This window comes from Pelodiscus sinensis, chromosome 1 (assembly GCF_052426305.1).
Source record: "Pelodiscus sinensis isolate ZL-2025 chromosome 1, ASM5242630v1, whole genome shotgun sequence".
Classification (NCBI taxonomy): domain Eukaryota; kingdom Metazoa; phylum Chordata; order Testudines; family Trionychidae; genus Pelodiscus; species Pelodiscus sinensis.
The window spans coordinates 5,597,247-5,624,944 of record NC_143052.1 but is presented as its reverse complement, the minus strand read 5'-3'; the positions used below and the strand labels follow the sequence as shown (position 1 = coordinate 5,624,944).

The window sequence follows — 27,698 nt, the reverse complement described above, 5'->3', positions numbered from 1 at the left end:
CATTAGATGTGGACTCACTTTTTTTTCTATTGGGACACGCTTATTGCAGAGGAAAAATGTCCCTTCCCCAGGTTTGTCTGTGAGTCACCAGCCCAGAATGCAGTCAGCTGTGGGACCAGGCCAGGATGTAGGGAGACCTCATGCGGTGACAGGAAGAAGCACAGGCTGTTATTAAATTGGAGAATTAGAGCGCCAGAGGGAAATCTAGGGTCTGTCTGGGTGCGTCTACACTGCACCCGTAGCTCGAAATAAGATATGAAATTTGAGCTATGCAAATTGCGTATCTTATTTTGATCTTATTTCAAAATAGCTTCATTTGTAATTTGTCGCTGCCCAGATTTCGAAATTAGTCGCTATATAAAACATCCCTTGGAATGAGGTTTACAGGGATGTTGGAATAACGAGCCTGAAATAACAAGCTTGCTGGTAAGACACAGGATAGCTATTTCGGGATACTCTGGTATCCCGAAATAGCGTTGCAGTGTTGATGTAGCCTCTGTGTCCTTTATATATAAATGGCTCATCTTTTTCACAAGGGCACTACAAACATGCTGGAGAAAAATGATCCCCCACTGAAGCAAACGCCTAACCACACTACTCAGAATCTACTATATATTTTAGAGTGTTTGTCTGTCTGTTAAGAACGCCTACAGGATAAGAGCTAGGACCACCACATTTGGCCTCATCGTAACTTAAAGCAAGGTCAGGGTTTGGTTGTGCCAGGACAATGGGATGTGCCTGGAATGGGATTGTTTTCCATCAAACGGAAAGGGAGGGGTGGGAGAGCAGGAGCAGTTATACTCACACATGACCACAAGGGGGCAGCAAGCAGGCCAGCAAGCAGCCACTGGCTGGCAGCACCCAGCATGGGGAGCAGCTGCCGGCCGCCATATGCCTCCCCCTAACTCTGGACCAGCCTAGGAGCACTGTCAGGCAGCCTGTGCAGCCTTGCCCATCCTGGCCAGCCCTGGGGAGAAGCCAGTGGGCAGGGTGCGTGCCCTCCTCCATCCTGGGCGGCCACCCGCACTCACTCCCCTGAGACCCCCTCCCCTAAGCTCCCCTTCCTCCTAACCCCTGCCGGAGCCTCTCCTCACCCCAACCCAAACTCCTGCACCCTCCCCCACATCCCCAGCTCCCTGCCCTGAGCTTCCTATATCCCCAGGCCCATGCCCTGACTCCTGCACCCCCACACTGCCACTCCCCTTCCCTGAAGGACTCGGGTAAATCTTCTAGTATAAAATAATACTCATATGACCATAATGGGAACGGGCCATGTGCTGCTTTCCTGTACAGTGGGGTAAATCTGGAATAATGCCATGGAGCAACCCTGCACTATCATGCCACAGAGTAGCCTCTTTTATCCTCCTAATTTTTTCAGGTGGAACCCTTTCAGACTGAGTCTTCCTGAGGACTCGCCTGCATGCGGCACCCTCGTGTTGGGGGACCTTGCCAGACTCCACTTAAACCTAGCTCCTAGCTCCTAGCTCCTCCAGTCTCTGCCATACTTTGCTGTTTCTCTCTAGGTTGATTTTCAGGCTTTCCCTGCTGGGTAGCCTCAAACTCAGAAAAAAGGGTGGGGGTCTACATAGCCTGTTCTGCCTGAGCTCTGTTAAGCACTCAGGGGAGATCGGGGTTCCCCTAGTGTGGGCCTTTCACAGGGGAGGAGAACCACCCCGAAATACAGGATGCTGGCCATGCACGTCCCTCTTGAGTTTGTACCCCTTAGGTAGGGCTGGACACAGAAGATTTCATGGTATTCCCCTCATCGCAGGGTGATCACTGAACAAGCACCAGGAAATCTTTGGCCAGGAGGAGACTAAGAGGATATGAAAGAGGTCTATAAAATCATGACTGGTGTGGAAAAAGTGAATAAGCAAAAGTTATTTACTTATCCCCGAAATATAAGCACTTGGGGTCACCAAATGAAATGAATAGGCAGCAGGTTTAAAACAAAGGGAAGTTTTTTTTCACTCAGCGCACAGCCAACCTGTGGAACTCCTTGCCAGAGGATGTGGGTGTGACGGCACGTCAGGGTTTCCCCGAATCCTGCACCCCCGTAATGGCCTGAACAGACTCCACTAGCCAGTAGAATAGAGGGAGTTTATTGCTTCTTCAGGATATAGCACAGCACAGATGTAATCCAGTTACAGGGCAGGCCTAGGATGCCTCAGCCCCCCTAGAGATGGGGGAGACCAGGCCCCTAAATCCCAGCCCCTTCCTTAGGCTGCCTCCTCCATGATACCAGACAGAAACTAAAAAACTGTCCCTTCCAGCCCTGCCCCCCAGCCAGGGCTGACCTCACCTCCTTCCTTTGTTCCTCTCCCTGGGAGGTAACTGGTCGAACAGGTACCTCCCTGTCCCATCAGCTACTCTGCTGGGCCGTGGGACAGACAGTAACCAGTGGGGGTCACCCACAGTCCAAGCCCAGCAACCAGCAAGGTACCCACACTACGCCACAGTGGGGAAGGCTAGGATTTCATGGAGGTTAGGTCCATCAATGGCTATTAGCCAGGGTGAGTAGAAATGGTGTCCCTAGCCTCTGTTTCTCTAGAAATGGGTGACAGGGGAGGGATCACATGAGGATTCCCTGTTGTGTTCCCTCCCTCTGGGGCATCTGGTGCTGGCCACTGTCGGCAGACAGGACACTGTGCTAGATGGACTGTAGGTCTGACCCAATATGGCCGTTCTTATGTTCTTATGTTTTAGGTCCACACTCGACACGGAAGGTCAGGTTAAGGTACACAACTCCAACTGCGTAGAACACGTAGACCACGCAGCTGGAATCAGCTTACCTTAAGCCGAGCTTGGCAACGTCCCCACACCAGGAGGCTGATGGGAGCAAACGTTCCCGTCGATGTCCCTTATTCCTGGCAAGAGCAGGAATACCAGCCACCAGCAGGGGTGCCCTCTGAGTTCGATTTAGTGAGTCTTCACTAGACTCGCTAAACTGAACTCTGGAAGATCGATCACAGCAGAGGTGGGGGTCTGGGAAGGAGGGAGGGTGCAAGAGCAGGCCACGGGGTGGGTGGGTGGGCGGGTTCAGGGTAGGGATGTAAAGGACTAGTAGACAGGATAGTCAACTAGTTGCTTCCTCCCTCTTGCTGCCTTAGAGAAGTCCAAGTCTTTTTAATCTCTCTTCAAATGGGACCCATTCGAAACCCCTAGTAAGTCAGCTACTGGAGCTAAAGGAGTGCTCCTTCAGCAGGCAGCAGTAGTGAGTCTCCGAGCCTCCCTGTGAAGCCAGCAAGTAGAGAGTAAAACAACAGGCAGGCAAAGCCAGAACATTACAGGGGGATGCCGTCCCTTCCCCAGCGGGATTGTATTGGCTCCCTCTTTACTCCTAGGCTACGTCTACACTGGCATGATTTTCCGGAAATGCTTTTAACGGAAAAGTTTTCCGTTAAAAGCGTTTTCGGAAAAGAGCGTCTAGATTGGCAGGACGCTTTTCCGCAAAAGCACTTTTAGCGGAAAAGCGTCGGTGGCCAATCTAGACGCGCTTTTCCGTAAAAAAGCCCCAATCGCCATTTTGGCGATCAGGGCCTTTTTGCGGAAAACAAATCTCTGCTGTCTACACTGGCACTTTTGCCCAAAAGTTTTTCGGAAGAAGACTTTTGCCCGAACGGGAGCAGCATCGTATTTCCGGAAAAACACTGACAATCTTACATGAGATCGTCAGTGCTTTTGCGGAAATTCAAGCGACCAGTGTAGACAGCTGGCAAGTTTTTCCGGAAAAGCAGATGACACAGCCCTAGGGTGGGGACAGATCATAGGTTCTTCCCCCTCCTTTATAACAGGAAACATACACCCATTACGCTGACTAACCCCTTCCACTCACAGGCCCCTCCACCTCTGCAAGTCCTCCCAGTCCCAAGATCGGAACCTCATGGGCCTCCGAGCTTCAAGAGCTGGGACTGCAAAGTGAGGGGGTAGAGGGCCCCTACCGTTCCTTGCTATCGTGCGGAGGCCCACCCCCGCAATGACGAACATCGCCCCTTTTCCAGGTGGCACGTTCCCTGGGCTCCAGGCGGGAACAGAAGGTGTCGGCGCTTTCCGGACAGGGCAGGGCACTGAGCCATGGGAAAGAGGCCGGCTGCGGAGGCAGGGCTCTGTTGACACATCCTGAGAGCTGAGCGGTCGCACGAGGTTACAGCTGGAACCTGCCCCAGGTCAGAGGAGTATTTAAAAAGCCTCCATTTCTCAGTAGGCATCCTGCGGAGCTGAAAATGAGGGGGCTGCTGGTGTTTGCTGCTCTCCTGGCCACTGCTGCCAGCAGGGAGACCTTTGTCGGGTAGGTAGATGGAAGTTTAACCCGCAGGGATCTTCCTCCTGGGAAAACGGGGACTTTTCAGCTTAAAAAAAGAGGAGACTAAGGGGGGCTAGGAGAGAGGTCTATAAAATCATGAGTGGTGTGGAAACAGTGAATAAGGAAAACTTATTTACGTGTTTCCACAACAGAAGAACTAGGGGTCACCAAATGAAATGAATAGGCAGCTGGTTTAAAACAAACAAAAGGAAGCTTTTCTTTACTCAGCGCACTGTCAACCTGTGGAACTCCTTGCCAGAGGATGTGGAGAAGGCGAGGAGTTTAACAGGGTTCAAGAAAGAGCTAGATAGATTCATGGAGGTTCGGTCCATCAGTGGCTATTAGCCAGGATGGGAAGGAATAGTGTCCCTAGCCTCTGTTTGTCTGGAGGTGGGTGGCAGGGGTGGGAACACTTGAGGATTACCTGTTGTGATCACTCCCTCTGGGGCATCTGGCATTGGCCACTGTGGGCAGACAGGGTGGTGGGCTGGATGGACCTTTGGTCTGACCCAGTGTGGCCGTTCTGATGCTCTTATGTTCTCCTGGGACGGGTTGGACGTTCACATGAGGCTGAGAAGGGAGTTAAAGGGACAGTGTCAGGCTTGGGGGTGTCATACCCCAGCAGCTGGAAGGAGATTTGCTTCGGCTCACAGAGAATGTGCGGCTTGGGGCCCAGAAGTGCAAGACGGATCGGACGCTGGTACCTGCACGGTGCACGAGGAGCAGCGGTTCTCTAAGTGAGGGCCGAGGACCCCAGTGATCGGCAACTGTCTTGCAGCTGGGCTGCCGGCTCGGGACTTGGGCCCCTGGCTCCCCAGGCTGGCACTCCCGCCCACGGCTATCACCCCCTTCCCATGAGATTAGAGCACCAGTTCTGGCTCCCCATTGGAGAGGGGAGCCCTGAGCCTTGCGGGCTGAATCCGGCTTGTGGTGGGGGTAGGGAAGGAAGGAGCGCTGCGTGTTGCCACTCCTCCTCCCCCGGCTTGGGGAACAGCAGTGCAGGAAACTGCTCACCTGGAGGCTTTCCCTGCTGCTCCCATTGGCCAGAATCCCAGCCAATAGGAGCAGCAGGGGACGGTGCCTGGGGGTGTGGAGCCAGGTAAGCAGCCCCCCATCCCCTTCATACCCAGACCCTGCACCCCCATCGCCCTCACACCCCCCCTTCCCACCAAGACCCCCCCAACGCCCACCCTGCTCCTGCATCCGGCCATCTGATCAGACGCCCCCCACCTCAGATCACTCCTACACCCAACCTCCCTCCCAGACCCCCCTCCGCACTCCGAGCCTGATCCTGCGCCCAACCACCCTCCCAGGCCTTGCATCCTCCGCCCCTCCTGCACCCATTTTGTCATCGTGGGTGGTTGGCTGGTGGTCCGTGGAAAGATTCACGTGGAGTGGGGTGGGCCACAGGCCAAAGAGTTTGAGAACCGCTGCTTTAGAGGGTGCTGCGAGGCAGAAGGGAAATCGGGAGCAAAGCCACGGTTATTTGCTTAAAGAGGGAATCCAGTTTAACTTTGTCAGCAACTTTTATGAAACACCAACCCACAGCACCGCAGTGTACTTGGTCCTACCTCAGCGTGGAGGGTGTAGACCACATGATCCCTCCAGGGCCTTTCCTGCCCTACATTTCTGTGATTCTAGAAACTGCTGCATTAGCACTGCTGGGCGATACCACAGGTAGCTGCTTGCTTTCTTGACTCAAGCACCACCGTGTGTGCCCAGATCCTGGGGCGACGGGCATCTTGTAAATGCCTGGGCCAGACCCTTGATCCATGAGTGAACTAGATTGTACCGAGGTGACTGGCACGTTCAGTAGCTCCTCATCTCAGGCAATGGCTGACGACATAAAACGAGACGAGGATTCTGTGCCAGGACAGGTTTGGAATGGAAGAGGCTATTCATGTAGAAATATAATAATCCTCCCTCGCATCAAAGGATTTTATAGGTGTATTGTCCCCACTTCACTAATGGGCCAACCATACCACAGGGAATTGCTCCAGGTTAAATAGCAGGCCAGCTCCAGGACTAGAATCCAGCTCTCCTGAGCCCACTAGACCAGGGGTGGGCAATAATTTTTAATGTGGGGGCCACTCCGAGATTTTGGCAAATGGTCAAAGGCCACATTTCTACTGAGGGGGTTTGGGGTCTCGGACAGAGGTTGGGTGCAGAAGGGAGACTGGGTTAGGAGACTGGGTGCAGGAGGGGGTCTGGAGTCTGAGCGGGAGTTTGGGTAAAGGAGGGGGTTGTATTCTGGGGCAGAGGCTTGGGGTGCAGAGTCCAGGAGGGAGTATGGGTGCAGGAGAGGATTCTGGCCTGAGGGAGGGGCTCTAGGAGGGAGTTGTGACCTAAAGAAAAGGGGTACAGAGAGTTTGGGTGGCGGCCTGGGGCAGATAGTTGGGGGAGGGGGGGAAGAGAGCAGGGCTGCCAGAGGCAGGCTCTGGCTGGGAGGCGCTTTCCTAGGCAGCTCCCAGCCAGCAGCCCTGCAGGAATCTGAAGGCTGCAGCCCCAAGCTGCTCCACATGGCTCTGCTCTGGGCAGGGTGAAGGGGGGGGCACGGAAGGAGGGAGGAGGCTTCATTGGCTGCCCCTGCCGCCAGCAAAATATCTCAGCTGCTATTGGTTGGAAACTGGCCAATGGGAGCTGAGAGATTTTGCTGAGGGGTGGGACTGAGCACAAAGCCTCCCTCCTCGCTCCCAGAATAGAGCAGCCACATTCAAAGCGGCTGCCGCTGTGCCCGTGAAACAGCCACAGGCCATATCCAGTGGCTTGGGGCCAGATCCGGCCTGCTGGCAGCCTCTTGCCCACCTTTGGCTTATAGGCTAGGCCAGTGGTCCCCAACGCGGTGAATGCGGGCACCATGGTGCCCGCCCGGCCATTTCTGTGCGCCCGCTGAGTGATCAGGGCCAGCCCCGCCCGTGGGTGCGCAGCACAGGGGCGGCGCCGGCTCTCGGGCGCGTGGCGCAGGGGCGGCCCCGCCCCCAGGTGCCCGGCACATGAGTGGCCCTGCCCCCGGGCGCCCGGCACCCCCAAAAGGTTGGGGACCAGTGGGCTAGTGACTTACACACAATGCTCTGCTGACTGAGTGGCAGTTTTCACAGGAGAATATATAAAAACAAACACCAAGGAAATCCCACATTTAAAGTTGAGATCTCTGAGGTATCTTAGGCCCACTGCAGGCAGGAAAGGGGAAAAAAAAGGCCCAGGAGTTCTGGACAGCTTTTCCTCTTGGGAAAAAAAAGTAGGCAGGTCAAGTCTTCTAGTCCTTAATCAAGTACAATGTATATTGCCCTCAGCACCTGCACTCAGACATGGGTTCAATAGCTATCTGCTTTGTACTTAAATATTAGAGCCATCTTCCCCAGAGCCTCACATCTTACATGTTTTCAGGCATGTGCGGCGCACTGCTGAGCACCCAGTAGGTAGGTGGCCAGTGAATAAAAACAAATCAGGACAATTACCGTCGACCTTAGGGCCTCGGGGGGATATGATTTCTGTGCTTTGTTCTGGAATTAGCCTGAAAATCATTGCAACGTGCTGCTTGCGTTCTCGTTCCTTCCTTTTCTGGCGCACAGAATGAGAAGTGAGCAAACCCAATGGTGCCCAGTTAAACCCACCACAGGCATCGCTCTGCCATCCTGCCAGGGGCAGAACCTGCCACCCTTCGGGGGTTACGTGATCGCCTCTCATCTGAGTCGCTCACTTTCTTCCTTCATCCTTCCTCACCAGCTCCCCAGGGTCAAAGAGGTTTGTAGGCCCCAAGAGGTCCAGCGAGGCATTTAGTGGTTTACAGAGCACCAAACCTTCCAGGTGCTTTTGAAAATCCCGCTAAGGCCTAAGAACCTTCGAAAATCTGCCCTTATTCTCTGTGCTCAGTGCAAGGGGAAAGAGGTCAGACATTGTGAGGCGCTCAAACGCTGAGGTGATGGGGCCACATAAGTCCCTCAGGTAGGGTGGGTTCCTCTCGATACCATGGCTATCCCTTCCCTCGGTTTTGGCCCCTTCTTTTCACAAGCTCCCCTCAAATCTCCCTCTTTTCTGAGGGCAGACGTGGGGCCAAGGCCGCCTTTTCTTTTCAACATTCCCCGTTGCCGAGGGATTCCTGTTTTACAGGCTCCTCTACCTGCTTCCAGACCTTCCTTCAGTCACCAGCCCCTTCTTATCTTAATTAAATGGCCTCTGCCTGACTCCCTGCCCCAGGGACAGACGTGGGCCCAGAGCTTAGTCTGGGAACTTAGTCACGCTCAGGTCACCACCTTCTGTAGGGGTGGGGTGGGGTGAGAGGAGGAGCCCCTCTTTTTTGCCGCCCAATAACCTCCTCTCTTCTGAAAGGACTATCTGCAGCAAGGCAACATGCCCTGTGCTACATCAGGGGCTACCTCTTAAGGCTGCCAACTTTTCGGCCCGGACGTTCAGACGGACGCCATTTGTGGCAATGGTGTTCAGTGCTTACAGGCGGGACAGTTGGCAGCTACCCCCCCTTACTCAGGCTAATGTCCATGCTGTTATTCGCCCCAGCCTGCCTCCGGGCCCCTTACTCAGCAAAGCTCTAGGGTTGCCAGGTGTCCAGTTTTGAACCGGGCAGTCCGGTATTTGAGCTTCCTGTCCGGGAAACAAATGGAGAAAATACCGGAGATAGAAATGTCGGGTATTTTCTAATGAAGTAAGTTTTATTATTATCATGAGTATCAATGTGCTACTACACAGTAGAGAGGATGGGGGTGGGGCAGGCTGGGGCGGGATGGAATCCCCGGGGCCGGATTCGCCCGTGCGCCCTGCCAGGATCGTGTGCGGGACGGGCAGCACCCTGGGATCTGCGTGCGCCCGGGCCAGCACTGCTCCTCGCTGGCCGGTTCCCTCCCTCTTCCCCCCCCCTCCCAGCCAGCCCCACTCCCCCTAACCTCCTCCCAGCCAGCCCTGCTTCCCGCCAGCCAGTTCCCTCCCTCTTCCCCCCCCTCCCAGCCAGCCCCACTCCCTCTAACCTCCTCCCGGCCAGCACTGCTCCCCGCCGGCCGGTTCCCTCCCTCTTCCCCCCCCCTCCCGGCCAGCCCCACTCCCCCTAACCTCCTCCCGGCCAGCACTGCTTCCCGCCAGCCGGTTCCCTCCCTCTTCCCCCCCCTCCCAGCCAGCCCCACTCCCCCTAACCTCCTCCCGGCCAGCACTGCTCCCCGCCAGCCAGTTCCCTCCCTCTTCCCCCCTCCCAGCCAGCCCCACTCCCCCTGAACCCCTCCCGGCCAGCACTGCTTCCCGCCGGCCGGTTCCCTCCCTCTTCCCCCCCCTCCCAGCCAGCCCCACTCCCTCTAACCTCCTCCCGGCCAGCCCTGCTTCCCGCCAGCCGGTTCCCTCCCTCTTCCCCCCCCTCCCAGCCAGCCCCACTCCCCCTAACCTCCTCCCGGCCAGCCCTGCTTCCCGCCAGCCGGTTCCTTCCCTCTTCCCCCCTCTCCCAGCCAGCCCCACTCCCCCTAACCTCCTCCCGGCCAGCACTGCTTCCCGCCAGCCGGTTCCCTCCCTCTTCCCCCCCCTCCCAGCCAGCCCCACTCCCTCTAACCTCCTCCCGGCCAGCACTGCTTCCCGCCAGCCGGTTCCCTCCCTCTTCCCCCCTCTCCCGGCCAGCCCCACTCCCTCTAACCTCCTCCCGGCCAGCCCTGCTTCCCGCCGGCCGGTTCCCTCCCTCTTCCCCCCGCCCCGGCCAGCCCCACTCCCCCTAACCTCCTCCTGGCCAGCCCTGCTTCCTGCCAGCCGGTTCCCTCCCTCTTCCCCCCCCCCCCCAGCCAGCCCTACTCCCCCTAACCTCCTCCCGGCCAGCCCTGCTTCCTGCCAGCCGGTTCCCTCCCTCTTCCCCCCCCCCCCCCAGCCAGCCCTACTCCCCCTAACCTCCTCCCGGCCAGCACTGCTCCCCGCCGGCCGGTTCCCTCCCTCTTCCCCCCCCCCCCCCAGCCAGCCCCACTCCCCCTAACCTCCTCCCGGCCAGCCCTGCTTCCCGCCAGCCGGTTCCTTCCCTCAATCTCCACTGGCCAGCCCCGCTTCCCTCTCGGCCACTCCTCCCTCCGCACCTGAGATCAAGTGTGTCCGGTGTTTTTTTGAAATCATCTGGTAACCCTACAAAGCTCCCAGAGGGCAGCGTAAACGCTGCATCCTTCCCTGTAACGGCCCTTGGGCTGTCGCCCAGGTGGCTAGGCCAAGCGCGGAGTTCAGAAGGGGTCTCTGGTCTCCCCCCGGCACATGACCCCCATTCAGTGGGTTTCACATGGCTGGCTGCAGGGCCGTGATTAGGGAGGTTCTGGAGCCCCCGCTCCCCCCCGCCCCAGTCCTGCTCCACCCTTTCCCCAAACCCCGCCCCTGTTCCACTCCTGCTCCGCCCACTCGCCCCCTACAGGGATTACTGGGGGGCCCTAGCACGGAGCAGCAGCAGGGGTCACCTCCCTCCACCTCCCACACTCACAACAGTGGTGGCTCCTTGGGGACCCCCCAAAGCACAAGGCCCGGGGTGCCCTCCCTAAACTGCCCTATGGACGGCATGGCTGTGACCGGCGTCAGGTGTGGGTGGTTATCCTGGGGGGTGAGTGATGGGACACAGGGACAGAGGACCGGCCCGGCCGCATCTGGCCCATGCTGCATCCAACCCAGAATCCCATCCCTGCTGGGGCAGATGCTGCAGAGGTTTCACCCGGGACTCTAAAGCTGGGTCTCCACGGCCCACGGCAGCAGAGCTGACAGATTCGGGCTTGCGGGGCTCGCACGCCGGCGCCACCGATAGCTGGGCAGAGGCGGCGTCTTGGCCCAGGGCCCGGGCTCCGGCGCCGAGGAAGAGGGAGGGTTCCGAGCTTGAGCGCCAAGCCCAGTCAGAGTGGGGTGACCTGGGCTGGGCAGCTCACCCTGCCTAGCGTCTCTTGTCGTTAATTATAACGCTGAGTGTCCCTGGTCGCCCTTGGAGTGTGGGTTGTGAAACGACTTGGCTTGTGAAACTATGCCTGTGTAAAGGCCCAGTGGAGGTTAGTGCACTAGTGTTGGATGGTGGTCAATGTTCCCTCTAATTTTTTCCATCCATGTGGAGAATAAATTTTGTTATGTGCGCTGAGGCATATGTGGATGTGCACCACTTTTTAGAAACACATGCTGCCAGCTGTGCTAATCTCCTGGGTGGCATTTGACTCTCTCCCGGGTGGCTACCCAAGTGCTCAGCTTACAGTGATTACCGGTGGCGATGATGGATTAAGAGCAGTGTTCCCTATAAACTGAGCATTTGGGCGTCCACCCAGGAGAGATTCAAATGCCACCCAGATGATTAGCAGAGCACCCACAGCTGGCAGCATGTGTGTCTATGGGTGGTGCACATCCACACATACCTCAGTGCACATAACAAAATTTATTCCACATGTCTGTAAAAATAACTAACTAACTAACTAAATAGACATTGGGTAAGAGCCCACAGTAGATGATCTGGTCCCGCCTGGCCTTCAGCTCTGTAACTCTCTTGCCTGTGGATTCCGACAGGGTTTTACTGCTAGAGCTTCGATAGCTTGACTGATCCAAACACACCCATGGCATTCAATGAATGACTAATGTCATTGCACGGCCTGTAGGATAGGGTGTGGGGCTGAGAATCAAGCTACCTGGGTGCTAGTCCTGGCTTGGCCATTGAGTTCTTGGCTGACTCTGGGCAAGTCCTCTACTGTCCAGTGCTCCCCTCTGTAAAATGGGAGTAACGGCACTTACCTGGTACAGAGCTTTGAGAGCCGAGGGGGGGAAGCGAGACCAGAGAGCTGAATCCTAACGGTGTCCATAGTCTAACCTCCCAGGCCCGTGGGCATGTGGACCCCCTCGGCGTTCTATTGCTGGGTGCAGCCTCATCTCCGTCAGCCTCTTCCCCGCGCCCCCCCCCAACCATGCCTTTCATCTGCACAGGAACCAGGTGCTCCGGATCGTCGCAGCCGATGAAGCCGACATGGAGAAGGTGAAGGAGCTGGAGGAGCTGCAGGACCTGCAGGTAACCGGAAGGCGCACATGACCCTCAGCCCCGCCCCGTCTAGTGAGACCCCTTACAGAGAGACCAGCGAGTCTGCTCTACGGCCTTAGCTGAGAGCCAGCTGGCTTTCGGCTCATTCAGGAGAGGCTCATGCACTAAGCTCCAGAGGTCCCCGATTCGATTCCACCTCAGGCTCCGCCCCCGCCTGCCTCTTCCTGACGCTGCTCCGCCCTCACTCCACCCCTTTCGCAGGCCCCGCCCCTGCTCTGCCCTGTCCTGCCTCTTCCCATTGAGTTCCTTCCCTGAGGTACCCTCCCCTCAGCAACATGATGGGGGTTACCATGGCGACCAGAGGCAGCGCACCCCCGCCACGGCCCCACCTTGCTCTGCTCCGTTCCCCAAAGCCCGTGTCGCTTGGGGCAGTGGAGTGGGCCGGGGCCAAGTGGCTCCGCTTCCCACCACCGCGGTGAAGTGGGGTGACCCGGCCGGGCGATCGCGGAGCAGAGCAGGCTTCTGGGATACTCCACTCTCTGCAGCTCCTGCCACTGCTCCTGCAACTCCTGCTGCCTGCCCCAGGCCCTCCCAGATAATCCCCATGGCCGCCCTGGGCCCATATGGTTCACCTCAATACGGGGGGGACCATTTCATCCATAGGATGGTTGGGGCAGCCGCCATGAGGCTCCCCCCCCAAAGCGCAGGGCCAGAGCAGCCTCCCTGAACCGTCCTGTGCATGGGACGGCTCTGCCCCCACTGAGAAATAATGTTTGCCAGTCACATCTAAATCACTGGCAGAGTCTATGAAGCTTGCTTGGCCCTTGTGATAGCTCCGTCACTTCCCCCACCTTTCCAGAGCCAAACTCTCCCTCGAGTCCTTCGCTGAGCCAGGACTTCAGCCTTCTCCCCTTCTTGAATTACACTGCGGAAATACGGCCTGATTCCCTGCCACTAAACCCCCCCGCAGTGCACCGAAACCCGCCCCCGCCTGGCGGATGGATATTTCCAACACTGCTGACGGTTTTTTCTTTTGCCAGCTGGATTTCTGGCAGGAACCTGGGAGCCCGGAGGTTCCTATAGATGTACGAGTTCCCTTCGCCAGCCTTCAAGCCGTCAAAGCCTTCCTGGAGTTCAACAGAATTCGCTATTCCATCCTCATAGATGACGTGCAAGTGAGTGTCTGGGGGCGCAGAATCTAGAGATTCTGCAGAGACGGGTGGAGTCGAGAAACCAGAAATCGAGAAACTCACTGTGGTCCTGGGAGGTCTCTGTATAACTGATGGGCCAAAGTCTCCTCCAGGTTAAACCAACGTGCCTCCTTTATGTTTGAAGACACAAAGCCAGGTTCACATGCTAAATTCATGCTGCCAGTTCCATAGAAGCAGGGCTGGTCCTAACCAACTGGTGACCCCGGCCAACTGCCCGGTTCGCCTGTAGGGTTGCCAGATGGTTTAAAAAAAAATACCAGACAAAAATTTGTCAAGCCAAAAAAAAAAAAAAAGGGTCAGGGAGTAACCAGGGAAACCTGGGGGGAGGATTCGGGAGGTTGGGATGAAATGTAGTTGTGGCCTGCCCCTAAGACCGGCTCTCTCAGCGGCCCTGGGCAACTGCCTGGCTTGCCCGCCCGCCTGGCTCTGCATAGACGGCAATAAATAGTATTGTATGTCAGGGGGAGGGAGGGAGTGTAACTGAGAGTGAGTTTCAGCCCATTATTCGTAAGTCCTGGTGGTGAAATTTAAAAAAAATAAAGCGACAAAAAAACCCAATTTCCCAGGCAAATGGAAGCTCATCCGCTGAAACGCTGCTCACAGGACACATGCGACAGACCCCAAGTGCAAAGAATCAGAGTGAATAGAAACTGAGAAAGGTTTGGCCTAGTAATTATCTCTCATCGTCAAAGCTCAGCCATTACCAGGGGGAAACACGTGCCAGGAAATGAAAGCCGTTCTCCTGGGTATAATTAATGTTCTTTCTTCTCCAAAGCCTGCCTCCCCTCCGTGATGCCTTTGCATGACTAGCCCTTCCTAACAGACTCTTCTCGCTGCCTCTTCCAGATGCTGGTGGACGAGGAAGCGACACAGATGATACGTCACCATTTCATGCCCCAGACTTTGGAGACATTTAACTACGCCTCTTACCACACCCTGGAGGAGGTAACAGCCAGTGCCCACCCACTGGCACATGACCCACGGAGCAGTCTGAGAGCCACATTCATGGAAGGCCAGTTAGGAGAAAATTAGATAGGCTTTCACGATTGAATAGGCCATTGTACATGCTCTCTCCACTGTGGGCTGCCATACAAAGCCAAGTCTGTGAGTGGGCATGCACTTTGCGTTGCGGGGAAGATGCATTTTGGAACTGGTCTCGGCTGTGTAGCGGTGCTGGGACGTGGTGGAAGATGGTTTTACAGGCTCCCTCCTGGCCTCTTAATTTTTCACCCACAATTCATTGCAATGTCTATGCAAAAAGAAAAAAAGGAAAAGGATTCCCTAATTCAGAGGTGGGTAGGAAGCTGCCAGCAGGCCGGATGCAGCCTGCCAAACCACTGGATCTGACCTGCGGTGGCCTCACCAGAACCCTAAACAGAGAACAGCTCACACTTTGAAAAGCCAGCTGCTCTCAGTTCCGGACAGCTGGGGAGGGAGGCAGGAGACTTCTCATGCTATTCTGCCCCCCCCCCCCCCCCCGGCAAAAACTTTTAGCTCCCATTGGCCAATCTCTCAGCTTCCAGCCAATAGGATCTGAGAATGTTTACTCCCCCTCCCTTTCTCCCCCTCCCTCTCATGCCCGGAGTGGAGCTATGAGGAACAGGGAGAAGCCTGCAGCAGACAGTCTGCCTCAGGTTTCTGCTGGTAAGCGCCTCCCAGCTAGAGCCTGCCTCTGGCACCCCAGCCCCTCCGTTCCCCAGCCCTCTGCCCCCTCCTGCACCCAAACCCCCTCCCAGATCTGGCACCCCAATCACCTGCTGTAGATCGCAATCCCCTCCTACCCTAGGTCTCTACCCAAAACCCTGCATCCCAGTCCCCTGCCCTAGGTCACAGCTTCCTGCTTCATCCACTCTGCCTCCTGCACTCCAATCCTTTACCCCAAGCTCCCTTCTGCACCCAACCTCCATCCCAGACCCCGCACCTCCTCCATTCATATCATGGAAGATTGCGGCCCTACCCCACTTTCCAAAATCTTGGAGTCCCCCTTCTCCCCCCGCCCTACCCATATCACGAGATTTGCTGGAAAACACTAACGTTGGCTACACAACAACAGCTGTAAAGCAAACGAAAGTCCCTCTTGAAAGATTTCAGCAAGCCGCTTAGGCTGTGTCCAGACTCAGGGGGTTTTTCGGGAAAAGTAGCCTTTTTCCGAAAAAACTTCACCTGCGTCTAGACTGCAGCCGCGTTCTTTCGAAATTAAATCGAAAGAACGCGGCTTTTCTTTCGACAGCGGTAAACCTCATTTCACGAGGAAGAACGCCTTCTTTCGAAAGTGCTTCTTTCGAAAGAAGGCGTTCTTGAATGTAAATAGGGCTTCTTCAAAAGAGAGCATCCAGACTCACTGGGTGCTTTCTTTCGAAAAAGCGGCTTGCTCTTTCGAAAGTTCCGCGTGCAGTCTAGACGCTCTCTTTCGAAAGAGGCTCTTTCGAAAGTATCTTTCGAAAGAGCCGTGCAGTCTAGACATAGCCTTAGTTGCAAAGGTCTCCTCTTGGGCAGCCGTGCATGAATGGCAAACGTTTGTGTTTAAAGTTTGGTGAAGGGAAGATCAGGATTGGGTCACTTCTACGCCACGGCCTGGAGCGGAAAGCACTGGAATCCAGCTAGAAAACAGTCACCGGGTTTCTCTGACGCAAAGGGAGTGTGGGGACCACACAGGTAACCTGCAGGTTAGACCTAACTCCAGCATCCTCTTTCTACGCCAGATCTACGAATTCATGGACTTACTGGTTGAGGCCAACCCAAACCTGGTCAGCAAAATTCAGATCGGCAACACTTATGAGGGCCGCCCAATCTACGTCTTGAAGGTAAAGACAAAGGGGGTAGAAAGGGACCTGGCTCCATCTCACACTGGTTTCTCGTTGCTGTACCTTCCCCAGTCTCAATGGGGTAATTCCTAATGTTCTTTAGGGGGAGATGCAAACCGTCCCATTCCGCTGCAAACACACAAGGGCAAACTCTGCTTTCTGTTGCACCAGGGTAAATCGGCAGTAACGTCGCTGCACATGGTGGAGTTATCCTGGTGGAAACGTGGCGTCATCTTTAGGATACCCTAGATGGGGCCCTCCTGACCCATACATAGAACATGCAGCTGCGTAGGGTGCCTGAAAATTTGGGGCACGACAGGGTCTTAATGTCCGCCTCTTTCTCTTCCTGATCTGTGGCTCTGCTTCCTCCGGAGAGGATCTCGTGAACGCAAAAGGGGAAAAGCCAGCCAAAGGAAGTCGCAGCACAACCAACCTGTGAAAGAGCCATTCGAATAGGAATGAAGCCTTTTCACAGACGTGCCAACCCCAGGTCTAGCCTGTCAGTTTCTGAATTTACTGTGTTAGTCCACAGGGCCTGCGTTTACATTTTTCTTTAAAACTATTTCATGAGTGCGTTATTGAAGATTATAAACTCACATCTCTAAAAAGTCATCCTTCCCCCCGCTGCCATCGGGCACGGGGGCACCAGTTTAGTAGCACGGTCTAGAACCCCATAAGTCCTAAGGACAGCCCTGTTGGCTAGAGAAGCATTTACTTCCTAAATACCACCATGGAGATGAAGCAAAGCATAGTTCCCCCTGCCGGCTACCCTTTCCTGGAGAGTATTTTAATGGCTTTCAGCGCCCTTTCTGGCTTCTGTGGATAGTGTGACCCAAGATGGACTTTTCTATTATTGCCTATGGCAGACCTCCAGGAGAACGCAGGGAACGGTATTTCATAGAATCATAGAACACTAGGACTGAAAGGGACCTCGGGAGGTCATCGAGTCCAGCCCCCTGCCCTCATGGCAGGACCAAATACTGTCTAGACCATCCCTGATAGACATTTATCTAACCTGCTCTTAAATATCTCCAGAGATGGGGATTCCACAACCTCCCTGGGCAATTTATTCCAGTGTTTGACTACCCTGACAGTTAGGAAATTTTTCCTAATGTCCAACCTAAACCTCCCTTGCTGCAGTTTAAGCCCATTGCTTCTTGTCCTATCCTCAGAGGCCAAGATGAACAAGTTTTCTCCCTCTTCCTTATGACACCCTTTTAGATACCTGAAAACGACTATCATGTCCCCCCCTCAGTCTTCTCTTTTCTAAACTAAACAAACCCAATTCCTTCAGCCTTCCCTCATAGGTCATGTTCTCTAAACCTTTCATCATTCTCGTTGCTCTTCTCTGGACCCTCTCCAATTTCTCCACATCTTTCTTGAAATGCGGTGCCCAGAACTGGACACAATACTCCAACTGAGGCCTAACCAGCGCACAGTAGAGTGTGACTTAGAAGGTGACTTTGTTTGTGACTTAGCAGGTGATTCCCAAGAGCTGCCTAAAACATGCGACTTTTTCCTGAAAGAAAAAAAAAAGTAGACAAAAATGACCTTGGAAATGTTTGAGTTTTTGTTAAAAAAAAAAACCCTCAAAATTCTGGACAAAATGAGATGCTTTTTGTGACATTTTACTTTTTTTTATCAGACAACCCATTTTCTGTCAACAAGCTGTTTTGATGTGTGACTCAGCTCTTCCCTTTGAGGCGGTGCTAAGTCAGTGTCCCAGCATGATTGTAGAGGATGCTGTGCGGCTGGAGGTGCTGTCTGTTGGCTGAGCTGCACAGCTGTGGTCCTGACCCTGTGCGGTCATTAAATACACCTACAGAATGTTTTGCAGCAATGATCAGCCGTGTTCCCTGTAAGCAGTGCGCTTGGGTGGCCACCCAGCAGAGCCAGCTGCCACCCAGGTGATTAGCAGAGCGCCTACAGAATTCACAGCCAGCATCGTGGTGGTGCACATCTGCACATGCTTCGGTGCACATAAAATATTATTCTGCACATGGATAGAACAAATTAGAGGGAACACTGATAATCAGTAATCCTGATGCTGTGGCTAGATTCCAAACTGAGTAATTAGTACATTTTACTGACTTAAATTCCCCAAAATTGTTTGCTTCCTTTCACAAACTACAGTTTAGTGGTGTGGCTCTATTCCACCCCAGAAGCAGCTGCATTTCAGGGACAAGTGAAGAAATATACAATACAGTGTATGCATCCAGTGCCGTAAGGTCTGGTCATTATGGAAGATGGCTCTAATGGGAATACAAGGGGGGATTCCAAATTATTATGGCATAAATGATCTTTCAGTTCCTAAGTGTGATGTCACTTAAAAAGTGGGGAGACTGAGAAATTCAGAGACCTGTGGTGTGACGTGGACTCCCTAAGGGATCAAGTGTGCAACATGCGGCTGCAGCGTGCACAAGGAGGGGTGAGCCGCCCTGCAAAAAAAAATCAGCTGGCTGCCTCTCTGCTTTTCCCTGCAGTTCAGCACCGGAGGAACCAAGCGCCCGGCTATTTGGCTCGACACCGGCATTCACTCCCGGGAATGGATCACCCAAGCCAGCGGAGTCTTGTTTGCAAAGAAGGTCCGGGCAGCGGTTTCAGCTGAGGACGGCACAATTCAGGAGGAGGGGTGAAGAGATGCCTGGGGGGGGGGTCCCTTTCCTGGGGTGTGCTTGGCCTAGGGGCAGCATCCAACACCCCTGACAGAGACAGGCATCCCAGCTAGGAGCTGGGGAGGGTGGTGGGCCTGGCGGAGGCCAGAAAGGCTGGAATAAGCTCCCGCTCTTTTGAAAAGGCCCCCATATTTGAGGGTTTGGAGCCAACAGGCCAGGGGCTCAGCCGGTGTAAAGTGACAGCTGATTTACATGGGCGGAGGATTGGGCCCCGTGAGCGTAACGAAGCACGGGGCTAGCATGACCAGTGAGCCTGGGTCTGGGGACATCTTTGATTTACTCCCCTGCTTCAGATTCTGGATGGTTACGGCCAAGACCCGTCTCTCACCTCCATCCTGGACAAGCTGGACATCTTCCTGGAGATCGTGACCAACCCCGATGGCTTTGCTTTCACCCACACCAAGGTGTGTCTCTTGATCACGGTCAGAGCTTCGGCTCTGGGCTTCCAGGCGTGGGTGGGAAGGAGGGGTCCCTGCAGCTGGGGGTGCTGCGTATCGTAGTGCTTTACTGCATCAGTGCTGTGTGTAACGCCGACGGGTGGAACCGAACCGGGGACCCCTGGAGCTTAGCGCATGAGCCTCTATAGTGGGGGGGGAGGGAGGGTCACTCCAAAACTTTGGTAAGTGGTCAGGGGTCACTCTTTCCTATGGAGGAGTTGCGGGGGTCTGGGATGGAGGCTGGGTGTGAAAGGGAGCTCGGGGTAGAGGATTTGGGTGCCGGGGAGGGTGCAGGGTCTGAGAGGGTTAGGAAGAAGGAGCAGGTTGGCAGTGTATGAAGTTTTCCCCTCCCCCATCCCGGCACAGAGAGGCAGATGGAACAGCCAGCTGCTCTAAGCCCTGGGGCTGCTCCTTGCCTGTGGGGCCAGTGGGGTGGGCCACAGGCCAGATTAGAAGGCTTGGAGGGCCGGATCCGGCCCCCGGGCCATATCTTGTCCAGCCCTGCTCTATAGCTTGAGCTAAAAGCCAGCTGGCTCTCAGCAAAGGCCGCAGAGCAGACTCACTATTGTCACAGCAAGCGGTCTCGGTGCATCGCCCCCAGCAGGTGTGGGGGTTACAGGAGGAACAACGATGGATTAGACGGCCCGGTAGGTCTTTTTGGGGACTCTTCTGTGATTCACTTTCCCAGGGCTAATGCTGTATCTGCCAGATGTGCTGGGTCAGGCGATTACCTGTTTGCCAGGAGCCTCTGGAGTTGGCGATAACAAAGCAAGTTCCCTGGGAGCAGGTCTGGGGGACCGGACCTACCCGGATTGCAGACACTTGCTTCTCCATAGCATTATTGTTTAGCATCTCTATTACCGTGGAGACACCAACCCAGGCCAGGCTACCAGTGTGTGAGGTTCCACACAGACCCATTGCGAGAGCTGGTGCTTGCACCAAAAGGTTTGCCAAGAGTGGGAGGGGGGAAATATTTGCCCGAGGTGATCCAGCAAATCAGCATCAGAGCCCCGAAGAGAATCCAGGAGTGCCGAGTCCCTGCCTAGCGCCCTCTTCTCAGGGTGACCCCCTGACAAACGATTCTCCTCTCTGTCCCAGAACCGCATGTGGCGTAAGACCAGGTCCGTCCGCGCCGGCTCTTCCTGCATCGGCGTGGACCCCAACAGGAACTGGGATGCGGGTTTCGGAGGTAGGGTTGTCCTTTACTCTCCCTTTGTGGGCGTTTCCCTGGACTCTGTCCCTGGGCTGAAGGGCTCAGGGGAAGAGTGAGCCAAGGGCTTGGCAGGACGACCCACAGCTGGTGATGGGACCAGCTGGGCTTTCTCCTGGACTGGGCCCTGCAGCAAAAAAAGCATCTTCTATTGTTTGGAGTGACTCCAGCTCCCGCCCACAGAGGTGTATCCACTCTCCTCCTCTGCAAGGGAGAGATTGGGCTTTAGAGATCTAGGGCAGTGAGGGGCAGCCCACGGCCCGTCTTCGTAATCTGTCTGTGACCATCCACGGGCACCACCCCTCACAGCTCCGAGTGGCCGTGGGTCACTGCTCCAGGCCTAGGGGAGCTGTGGGGCTGGTGTCTGCAGGCGAGGGAACAGCAGGGACGTGCTGACCGCCACTTCCGGCAGCTCCTGTTGGCCGGGAACAGCAAACCGTGGCTACTGGGAGCAGCAGGGGGCGGGGCCTGGATGTATATTTAACTAAAGGGCTTAACTGGTAAAATGTTAGATGTGTTACATTACATTACTACAATATTAAACCTAAAATACAAATATAAAAAGATATAAAACCCTTACGCCCACATATCCCCCTTTGGACCCCTCAAGAACATCTCTTGAGTGGGTCGTATCTGCTATAATTGTTTTATGGGAAGCAATTTGAGCATGTGGTTGCTATTTAACCAACATTCTTTTCGTCCAGCAACACATAAATAACATTTCAATTAGGCAAATGCAGGATAATACCAATACAATTCTCCATGGGTGAAGCATAATCGACAATATACCTTTAGACGTGGGAGACCTGTAAAAATAACACACCAATGATAAGCACTAAGTTCTTTTTCAGCACCAGAGATTTTTAATCATATCCCCATTTGCATGTGTTATTTGGAGAACTCGCTTCCCCACATCCTTTGGAGTGTCTTGTAAAAACGGCGTGCCTTTTGCCTCTAGAAGTAAATGATCCGCTAATTCCCACCAATCCAAACCGAGGGAAACGGAGAAGTTAAGCAAGGGGGCAATCACGATGCTCTGAGCTTTTTCTAGCTTAGGAAGGTAATAAGTGTGATTCTTAGACTACATCTACACTGGCAGCTTCTTGTGCAAGAACTGTTTCACGGAAGAGTTCTTGTGCAAAAAGTCTTCCACAAGAGCGTGTCTACACTGGCAGGTGCTCATGCACGAACAGGCAGGTGCCAATGTGGAGTTGGTACAAACTGGCCATGGGCAAAATGGCCCATCAACAATCTGTGGAGGCAGATTTATGGCAAGTCAGTTCACTACCGAAATTGGCCATGGGATCTTTCTGGTTATCCCGCATTATGGGTCAGTGGGCCAGAAAAAAAAAAGAATTATTGGACACACAACAGTGTACAGAGTGGGCCCCTCGCAGATGGGTGTGCCTCTCCCTGCCTGCCACCACAGAACCATGCAGCAGAGATACATCTCTGGACACGTGTGTCTGGGACGAACTAGAAAATGTAACCCGTGTGGTATATAATGGACAATGTGTATGTGTTATATCCTGGGAAATAATATTTTGGGAGGATGACAGCATTAGCCAGCCACCAGTAGATGAGTGTAGATGCAATGCAAGCATCTTATACACCTACATCTACACTGGTGGCTTCTTGCATAAGAACAGCTGTTCTTGCGCAAAAACTTGCCGGGTGTCTACACTGCCCACACGTTCTTTCGCAAGTAAATTTACAGTACAGCTTTGGGAAACAGGGCTTCTTCCGGAAGAGTTATTCCTCTCCCCACGAGGAATGTGATAAAGCACTCCATTTATTTCTAATTACCTCTAAATCTACAGCATTCATAATCCCTGTTCCAACACCAACCTCTCCTAATATGGTGTCTGCTAAATCTCGCTTGGTTCGACCATAGGGGCTTTGGTGTGTTTTTATCCACGCTCTCAAAAACAGGAAGGGAGTAGGGCAAACATTTTGGCTCCACTCTCGACATTTTCTACTGGGTCCAAGCCAAATGAAATTTAATTTCTACTAACAAAGGTTTTAGAAGGATCTTTAAATGCTTCCACCATTTATGGACATAGGACTAACAGCATCTGCACAGAAAATACAATCATATTCTCGGGGTTTTAAATATACCCTGGCATAATAATAATAATCATTTAAAAAGTTGTTATACGGGAATGAGACCCAATTGGTGTGCCCCACTCTCATGGCAATGATGTATTCAGGTACATAACGGCTACGTCTAGACTGACATGATTTTCCGGAAATGCTTTTAATGGAAAAGTTTTCCATTAAAAGCATTTTCGGAACAGAGCATCTAGATTGGCACGGACGCTTTTCTGCAAAAGCACTTTTTGTGGAAAAGCGTCCGTGCCAATCTAGACGCGCTTTTCCGCAAAAAAGCCCCGATCGCCATTTTAGCGATCGGGGCTTTTTTGCGGAAAACAAATCTCAGCTGAACGGAAGCAGCATAGTATTTCCGCAAGAAGCACTGATTTCTTACAGTAGGAAGTCAGTGCTTTTGCGGAAATTCAAGCGGCCAGTGTAGACAGCTGGCAAGTTTTTCCAGAAAAGCGGCTGATTTTCCGGAAAAACTGGCCAGTCTAGACACAACCTGTTTACCAGCCCATCCTGGGGTTACAGCAGAACCTGAGAGGAACTTGCCTGGGATATTCCTGGAGTCCTTTAGCTCACCTCTAAGCAGGAGGGGGGAGTTCAGGCTACACGGCCTATTTGGTCCTTGGCCTTTGATTTGCCACAGGGGATGGAGTGTGGGGCGAGGGGGGAGAGGAACCAGTGACAATGGTGATGTGAAAACCTGGCCATGAGGCACTGAGATGAGGCCCCCAAATTTGTTCCATCTGGGCCACCAAAAAGCCAGTCGACGGGAAGAGCGTGCGATTTTTCCTGGCTAGCGGCGGAAAACGCCCCACCCTGCTCCGAGCCACCCTATTTCTGAAGCCAAAATCCCCTCTTCCCTCGTCAGGGGCCGGATCCAGCAGCAACCCCTGTTCTGAGACTTACCGCGGCCCCTTCGCCCACTCGGAGAGCGAGGTGAAAGCCATCGTGGACTTTGTGAAGAGCCATGGGAATATCAAAGCCTTCATCTCGATCCACAGCTACACCCAGCTCCTCTTGTATCCCTATGGTTACACCAGGACGCAGGCTGCCGACCACCAGGAACTGGTAGGGTCTCCCTCACACCCCCAGGGCCCTATAAGCGCAGGGTGAAGGGCTGCTGGGGGTATAAAGTTTCAAAACGCGGTGCCACAATGACAGACCCTCACAGGCCTGGCCTCAACGCCCAGATGCTCCGTGGCAGGTCCCACCTCTGCCTGTCCCCTTTCTCTGTTAGAGGCCTTCCTGGGAAACGAAAAGCATTTGAAAGGCCTTTAAAACGGGGCAGCTGCAGCAGGTGGGGCAGGAGGCGTCTGGCGGCTACAGCCCCTGAAACATCATCCAAACCGGCACTAGGCCCGGATCCTACGCCGAGGCCCACAAACAGCTGGGAACTGGCCCATGGGAGTATGGAGCCAGTGCTCAGGTGGGGGGCTGCTCAGAGCCTGCCCCCCAACCTAGGAGCCAGGCCTGCGGCTGGCCACTCTCGGGATACGGTGTGGTTCGCAGTGCCGGGCCAGGAAGGAAGCTGCCTTAGCCCCCTCCTCCCTCCAAGTCATGGGTCACCCTACAGCAAGTTACCCCAGGGCCTGACAATTAGTTTGAAAACCCCTGGTCTAACTCATTTTTCCACCCCTTTCTCTAGGATCAGATCGCTAAAGCAGCAGTCACTGCCCTCTCCTCCCTGTATGGCACGTCGTACCGCTACGGCAGCATCATCACAGCCATCTGTAAGTTCCTGGGGCTGCCGTGGCTCCTTTACCCATCGGGGCCGAGCGCTTAGGCACTGCACCATACAGTACCGCCACCCCTAGAGCCGTCCCCTGGCAGGCAGTCCTCACAGTCCAGTAGCTAGGGACACTGCCAGTCATGGCAAGCCACTGGGCTCGCAAGCTGCTGTGAAGTCCAAGGACAGCACCCCCTTTGGATATCTGAGCAGGGCTTTAGAATGAGTGAATTCAGCCTGGTTGTTGCACTGAGCCCAGTGCATTCTGGGTCAGGCTTTGCGGGGTTCATTCTCTGCTGTGTGAATACGCTAATGCAGTGTCGGGCTGATGGAGGCCTCTACAACTTGAGCTGAAAGGCAGCTGGCTGTACAGCAGACTCATTCTTCTCTCTGGCTACGTCTACACAGCTTCCCTCTTCCGCAAAAGCCTATGCAAATGAAGCGTAGATTAGCATATTGCCACGCTTCATTTGCATAATTCATTAGGAGCTGGTTTTGAGCACGAGGTTTTTGCGCAAAAAGGTGCCGTCTACACAGCGCCTTTTTGCGCAAAACCCCCCCCTCTTGCGCAAGAGCCGTTCTTCCTCATTTTTTCAGGAAGAACGGCTCTTGCGCAAGAGGGGGTTTTGCACAAAAACGGCTCCTAATTAATTATACAAACGAAGCATGGTAATATGTTAATCTGTGCTTCATTTGCACAGGCTTTTGTGGAAGAGGGAAGCTGTGTAGTCGGAGCCTCTGTGGCCACGTCTACACTATGTGGAAGATGGATGCTGCCGTAGTCAGTCTGCTGGGGTTTGATTTAGCGGTGTAGTTATTCAGTCGGGATTTCCTGCCGAGGTGTCCTCACAGGTCTCTGACTCTGTCGATGATGATAACCAGAAGGCTGCTTGTGTGTGTGCTCGGTGATGTGGGCCATGTCGACTTGGGCACTCGGTCTCCACAGCAGACCCCAAGAGGGCCCCCAAAGACCATAAACCAGATAAGAATCGAAAGCGCCTGGCCAGGTTTATTGTAGAGCGAAGTACAATACTAACTGTCAGTAGACTACTGAACCACGACGCACATGTACTTGCCAGAATGGAATGACTCAATCAGTGGGAAATTTCCACTGCCCCCTAGGTCATTCAAAGGCTGTCCCCTCCAAGATCCCACTTTATATACAGGAACAACAAGTCACACCTCACTGCTGACGTATTAGGTTGCCACCCTCTGACGCAGTCCGGTTACGACCCGCTGACGCTTAGATACCACCCATCCCCCTGAACCACGTGGTTTGATTAGATCATCTCTATCCATCATGCTGTCATTTTAGACCCTTTCCTGAACTGGAGTCTGTATCTGTGAGAAGTGTGTACCGAGGTCTTTAATGAGCGAGGGATATCGTGCTTTCCACTTACGCAGTACCAATTATTGTTTTGCACCTCGACCTATTACCAATTAGTGTTTTGCGCTCTCAGCCCTGTGTGCGCCAAGTTCCATGAGCTGGGGCCTGCCTCTTGCTCACAGCTTAGCTTTGCTTTATGGTAGCCATGTTTTGTCTGTTGTTAGCTAGGCCTCAGACCAGGCCTGTGCTGCAGGGGCTTATAGTTTAGGCCTTCATCTTACTACAAGCGGGTCTAGTGAAAACCCGCTAAATCGAACTCAAAGGGCTCTCCCATCGGCGCTGATACTCCTGCTCTGCACGAGAAGCAAGGGAAGCCGATGGGAGCATTTGCTCCTGTCGACCACCCGCTGTATGGATGGTGCGAAAACACAATGTAAGACATGCTGACTCCAGCGACGTAATTAAGTCTTTTCCCCTATAGCGTAGACCTGGCCTCTAAGTGCACTATGCCCAGTAGGTGTGTAGGTTACACCGTCACTCAGCCAGTCACCGTGCTGTGATATAGCAGCCCCACACAACCAACAGCTAGTCTCCTGAGGGCACAGTAATGGACACTTCAAAGCCAGGGAACCTGATCTTCATAAGGCACCTAGCCAATGGTGCAGCATGTGCGAGAACGCCCGTTTGGCCACTGGAGTATGTTCGAAAAAGCCCTATAAGCTTCATAGATGAACGCCATCTAGTCTGACCTCCTGCATAAATAGGCCACTGCTAGCTCCTTTTGGCTACCTCTTTGCTAGGTGGAAGATCGACGGTGCTGCGGTCAATTTTCCGGGGTTCGATTGAGTGGGTCTAGTGAAGACCCACTAAATCAAACTCAGAGGGTGCCCCCATCAGCACCAGTACTCCTGCTCCTCATGAGGAGTAAGGGAAGCCGACAGGACTGTTTGCTCCCGTTGACTTTGTTCTGTGTGGACAGCACGGAAAAGCGATTTAAGACATGTCCACTCCAGCTACGTAATTAACGTAGCTGGAATTGCGCATCTTAATTCAACCTTCCACTGGAGATTAGACCTTAGTGATTTCTCCATCGAGCCTGTGGCTGGTGGTCGAGTGAGAATGCAGCTTTTAAAAAATGGACACATCCAATCTCTCCATCGTTCCAGTCTCTAAATCAAAACTGCCATCACCCTAGGTAAGCGTGAAGTCTGATTGCTCCATTTTACAGACCACATGCTAGCTGGGAGATGGGCTAGAGAAACCTACGGGCTATGTCTGTGACATGAGTGACTTTCCCCATTCTTTCGAGCCTCTGTGGTTTGAGTGTTGTGCCTGTACCACAAGGCTCAGAGTGAAAACATCCTGCTGTTCACAAAGCCTGCAGTGCTCATATCTAAGGACCAGAAGCAAAATGTGGTTGGAGGAGTGTGATGTAGGCCCCTCACTCTTGTTGTATTCATTTGGCATAAGAAACTAAGTGCCAAACACTCGCCCTTGTTGTATGGACCCACACAACAATTTGCTGGTTGTATTTTTCAGCAGTGACAGTTAAGTGACCTTATGACTTGCCCCTCCCCTCCGCACTAATGCGGACACAGAACTAGCTTTCTTTTGTTTTCTGATTGTAGATCAAGCCAGTGGTGGAACCATTGACTGGACTTATAACCAGGGCATTAAATACTCTTTCACTTTTGAGCTGCGGGACACAGGGCGTTATGGGTTCTTACTCCCAGCCAACCAGATCATCCCGACTGCCGAGGAGACGTGGCTGGCACTGATGACCATCATGGAGTACACACGAGACCACCCCTATTAAAACAGAAATGATTATGAGCTCGGGTTCCTTCTCTGGAGGAGTCCAGGGAGGAATTCAACTCACCAAAACTTCTTCAATAAAACAAGTGAATGAAGCGTCTTACTTGTCCATTGTCGTTTAGAACAGGGGCGG

General features: G+C 53.8%; 1 protein-coding gene across 1 annotated transcript; it reads left to right on the top strand.

Annotated features, from left to right (window-relative positions):
* The first annotated feature begins 4,131 nt into the window (after positions 1-4,131).
* Positions 4,132-27,665, top strand: LOC102460506 (carboxypeptidase A1-like). Its single transcript, XM_006120319.5, has 11 exons — positions 4,132-4,288; positions 12,206-12,287; positions 13,298-13,432; positions 14,315-14,413; positions 16,171-16,272; positions 18,756-18,857; positions 19,241-19,351; positions 20,483-20,573; positions 23,566-23,765; positions 24,343-24,427; positions 27,379-27,665. The coding sequence occupies exons 1-11, from the start codon at positions 4,224-4,226 to the stop codon at positions 27,564-27,566; spliced, it is 1,260 nt and encodes a 419-aa protein (XP_006120381.3). The 5' UTR covers positions 4,132-4,223; the 3' UTR covers positions 27,567-27,665.
* Positions 27,666-27,698: the final 33 nt, after the last annotated feature.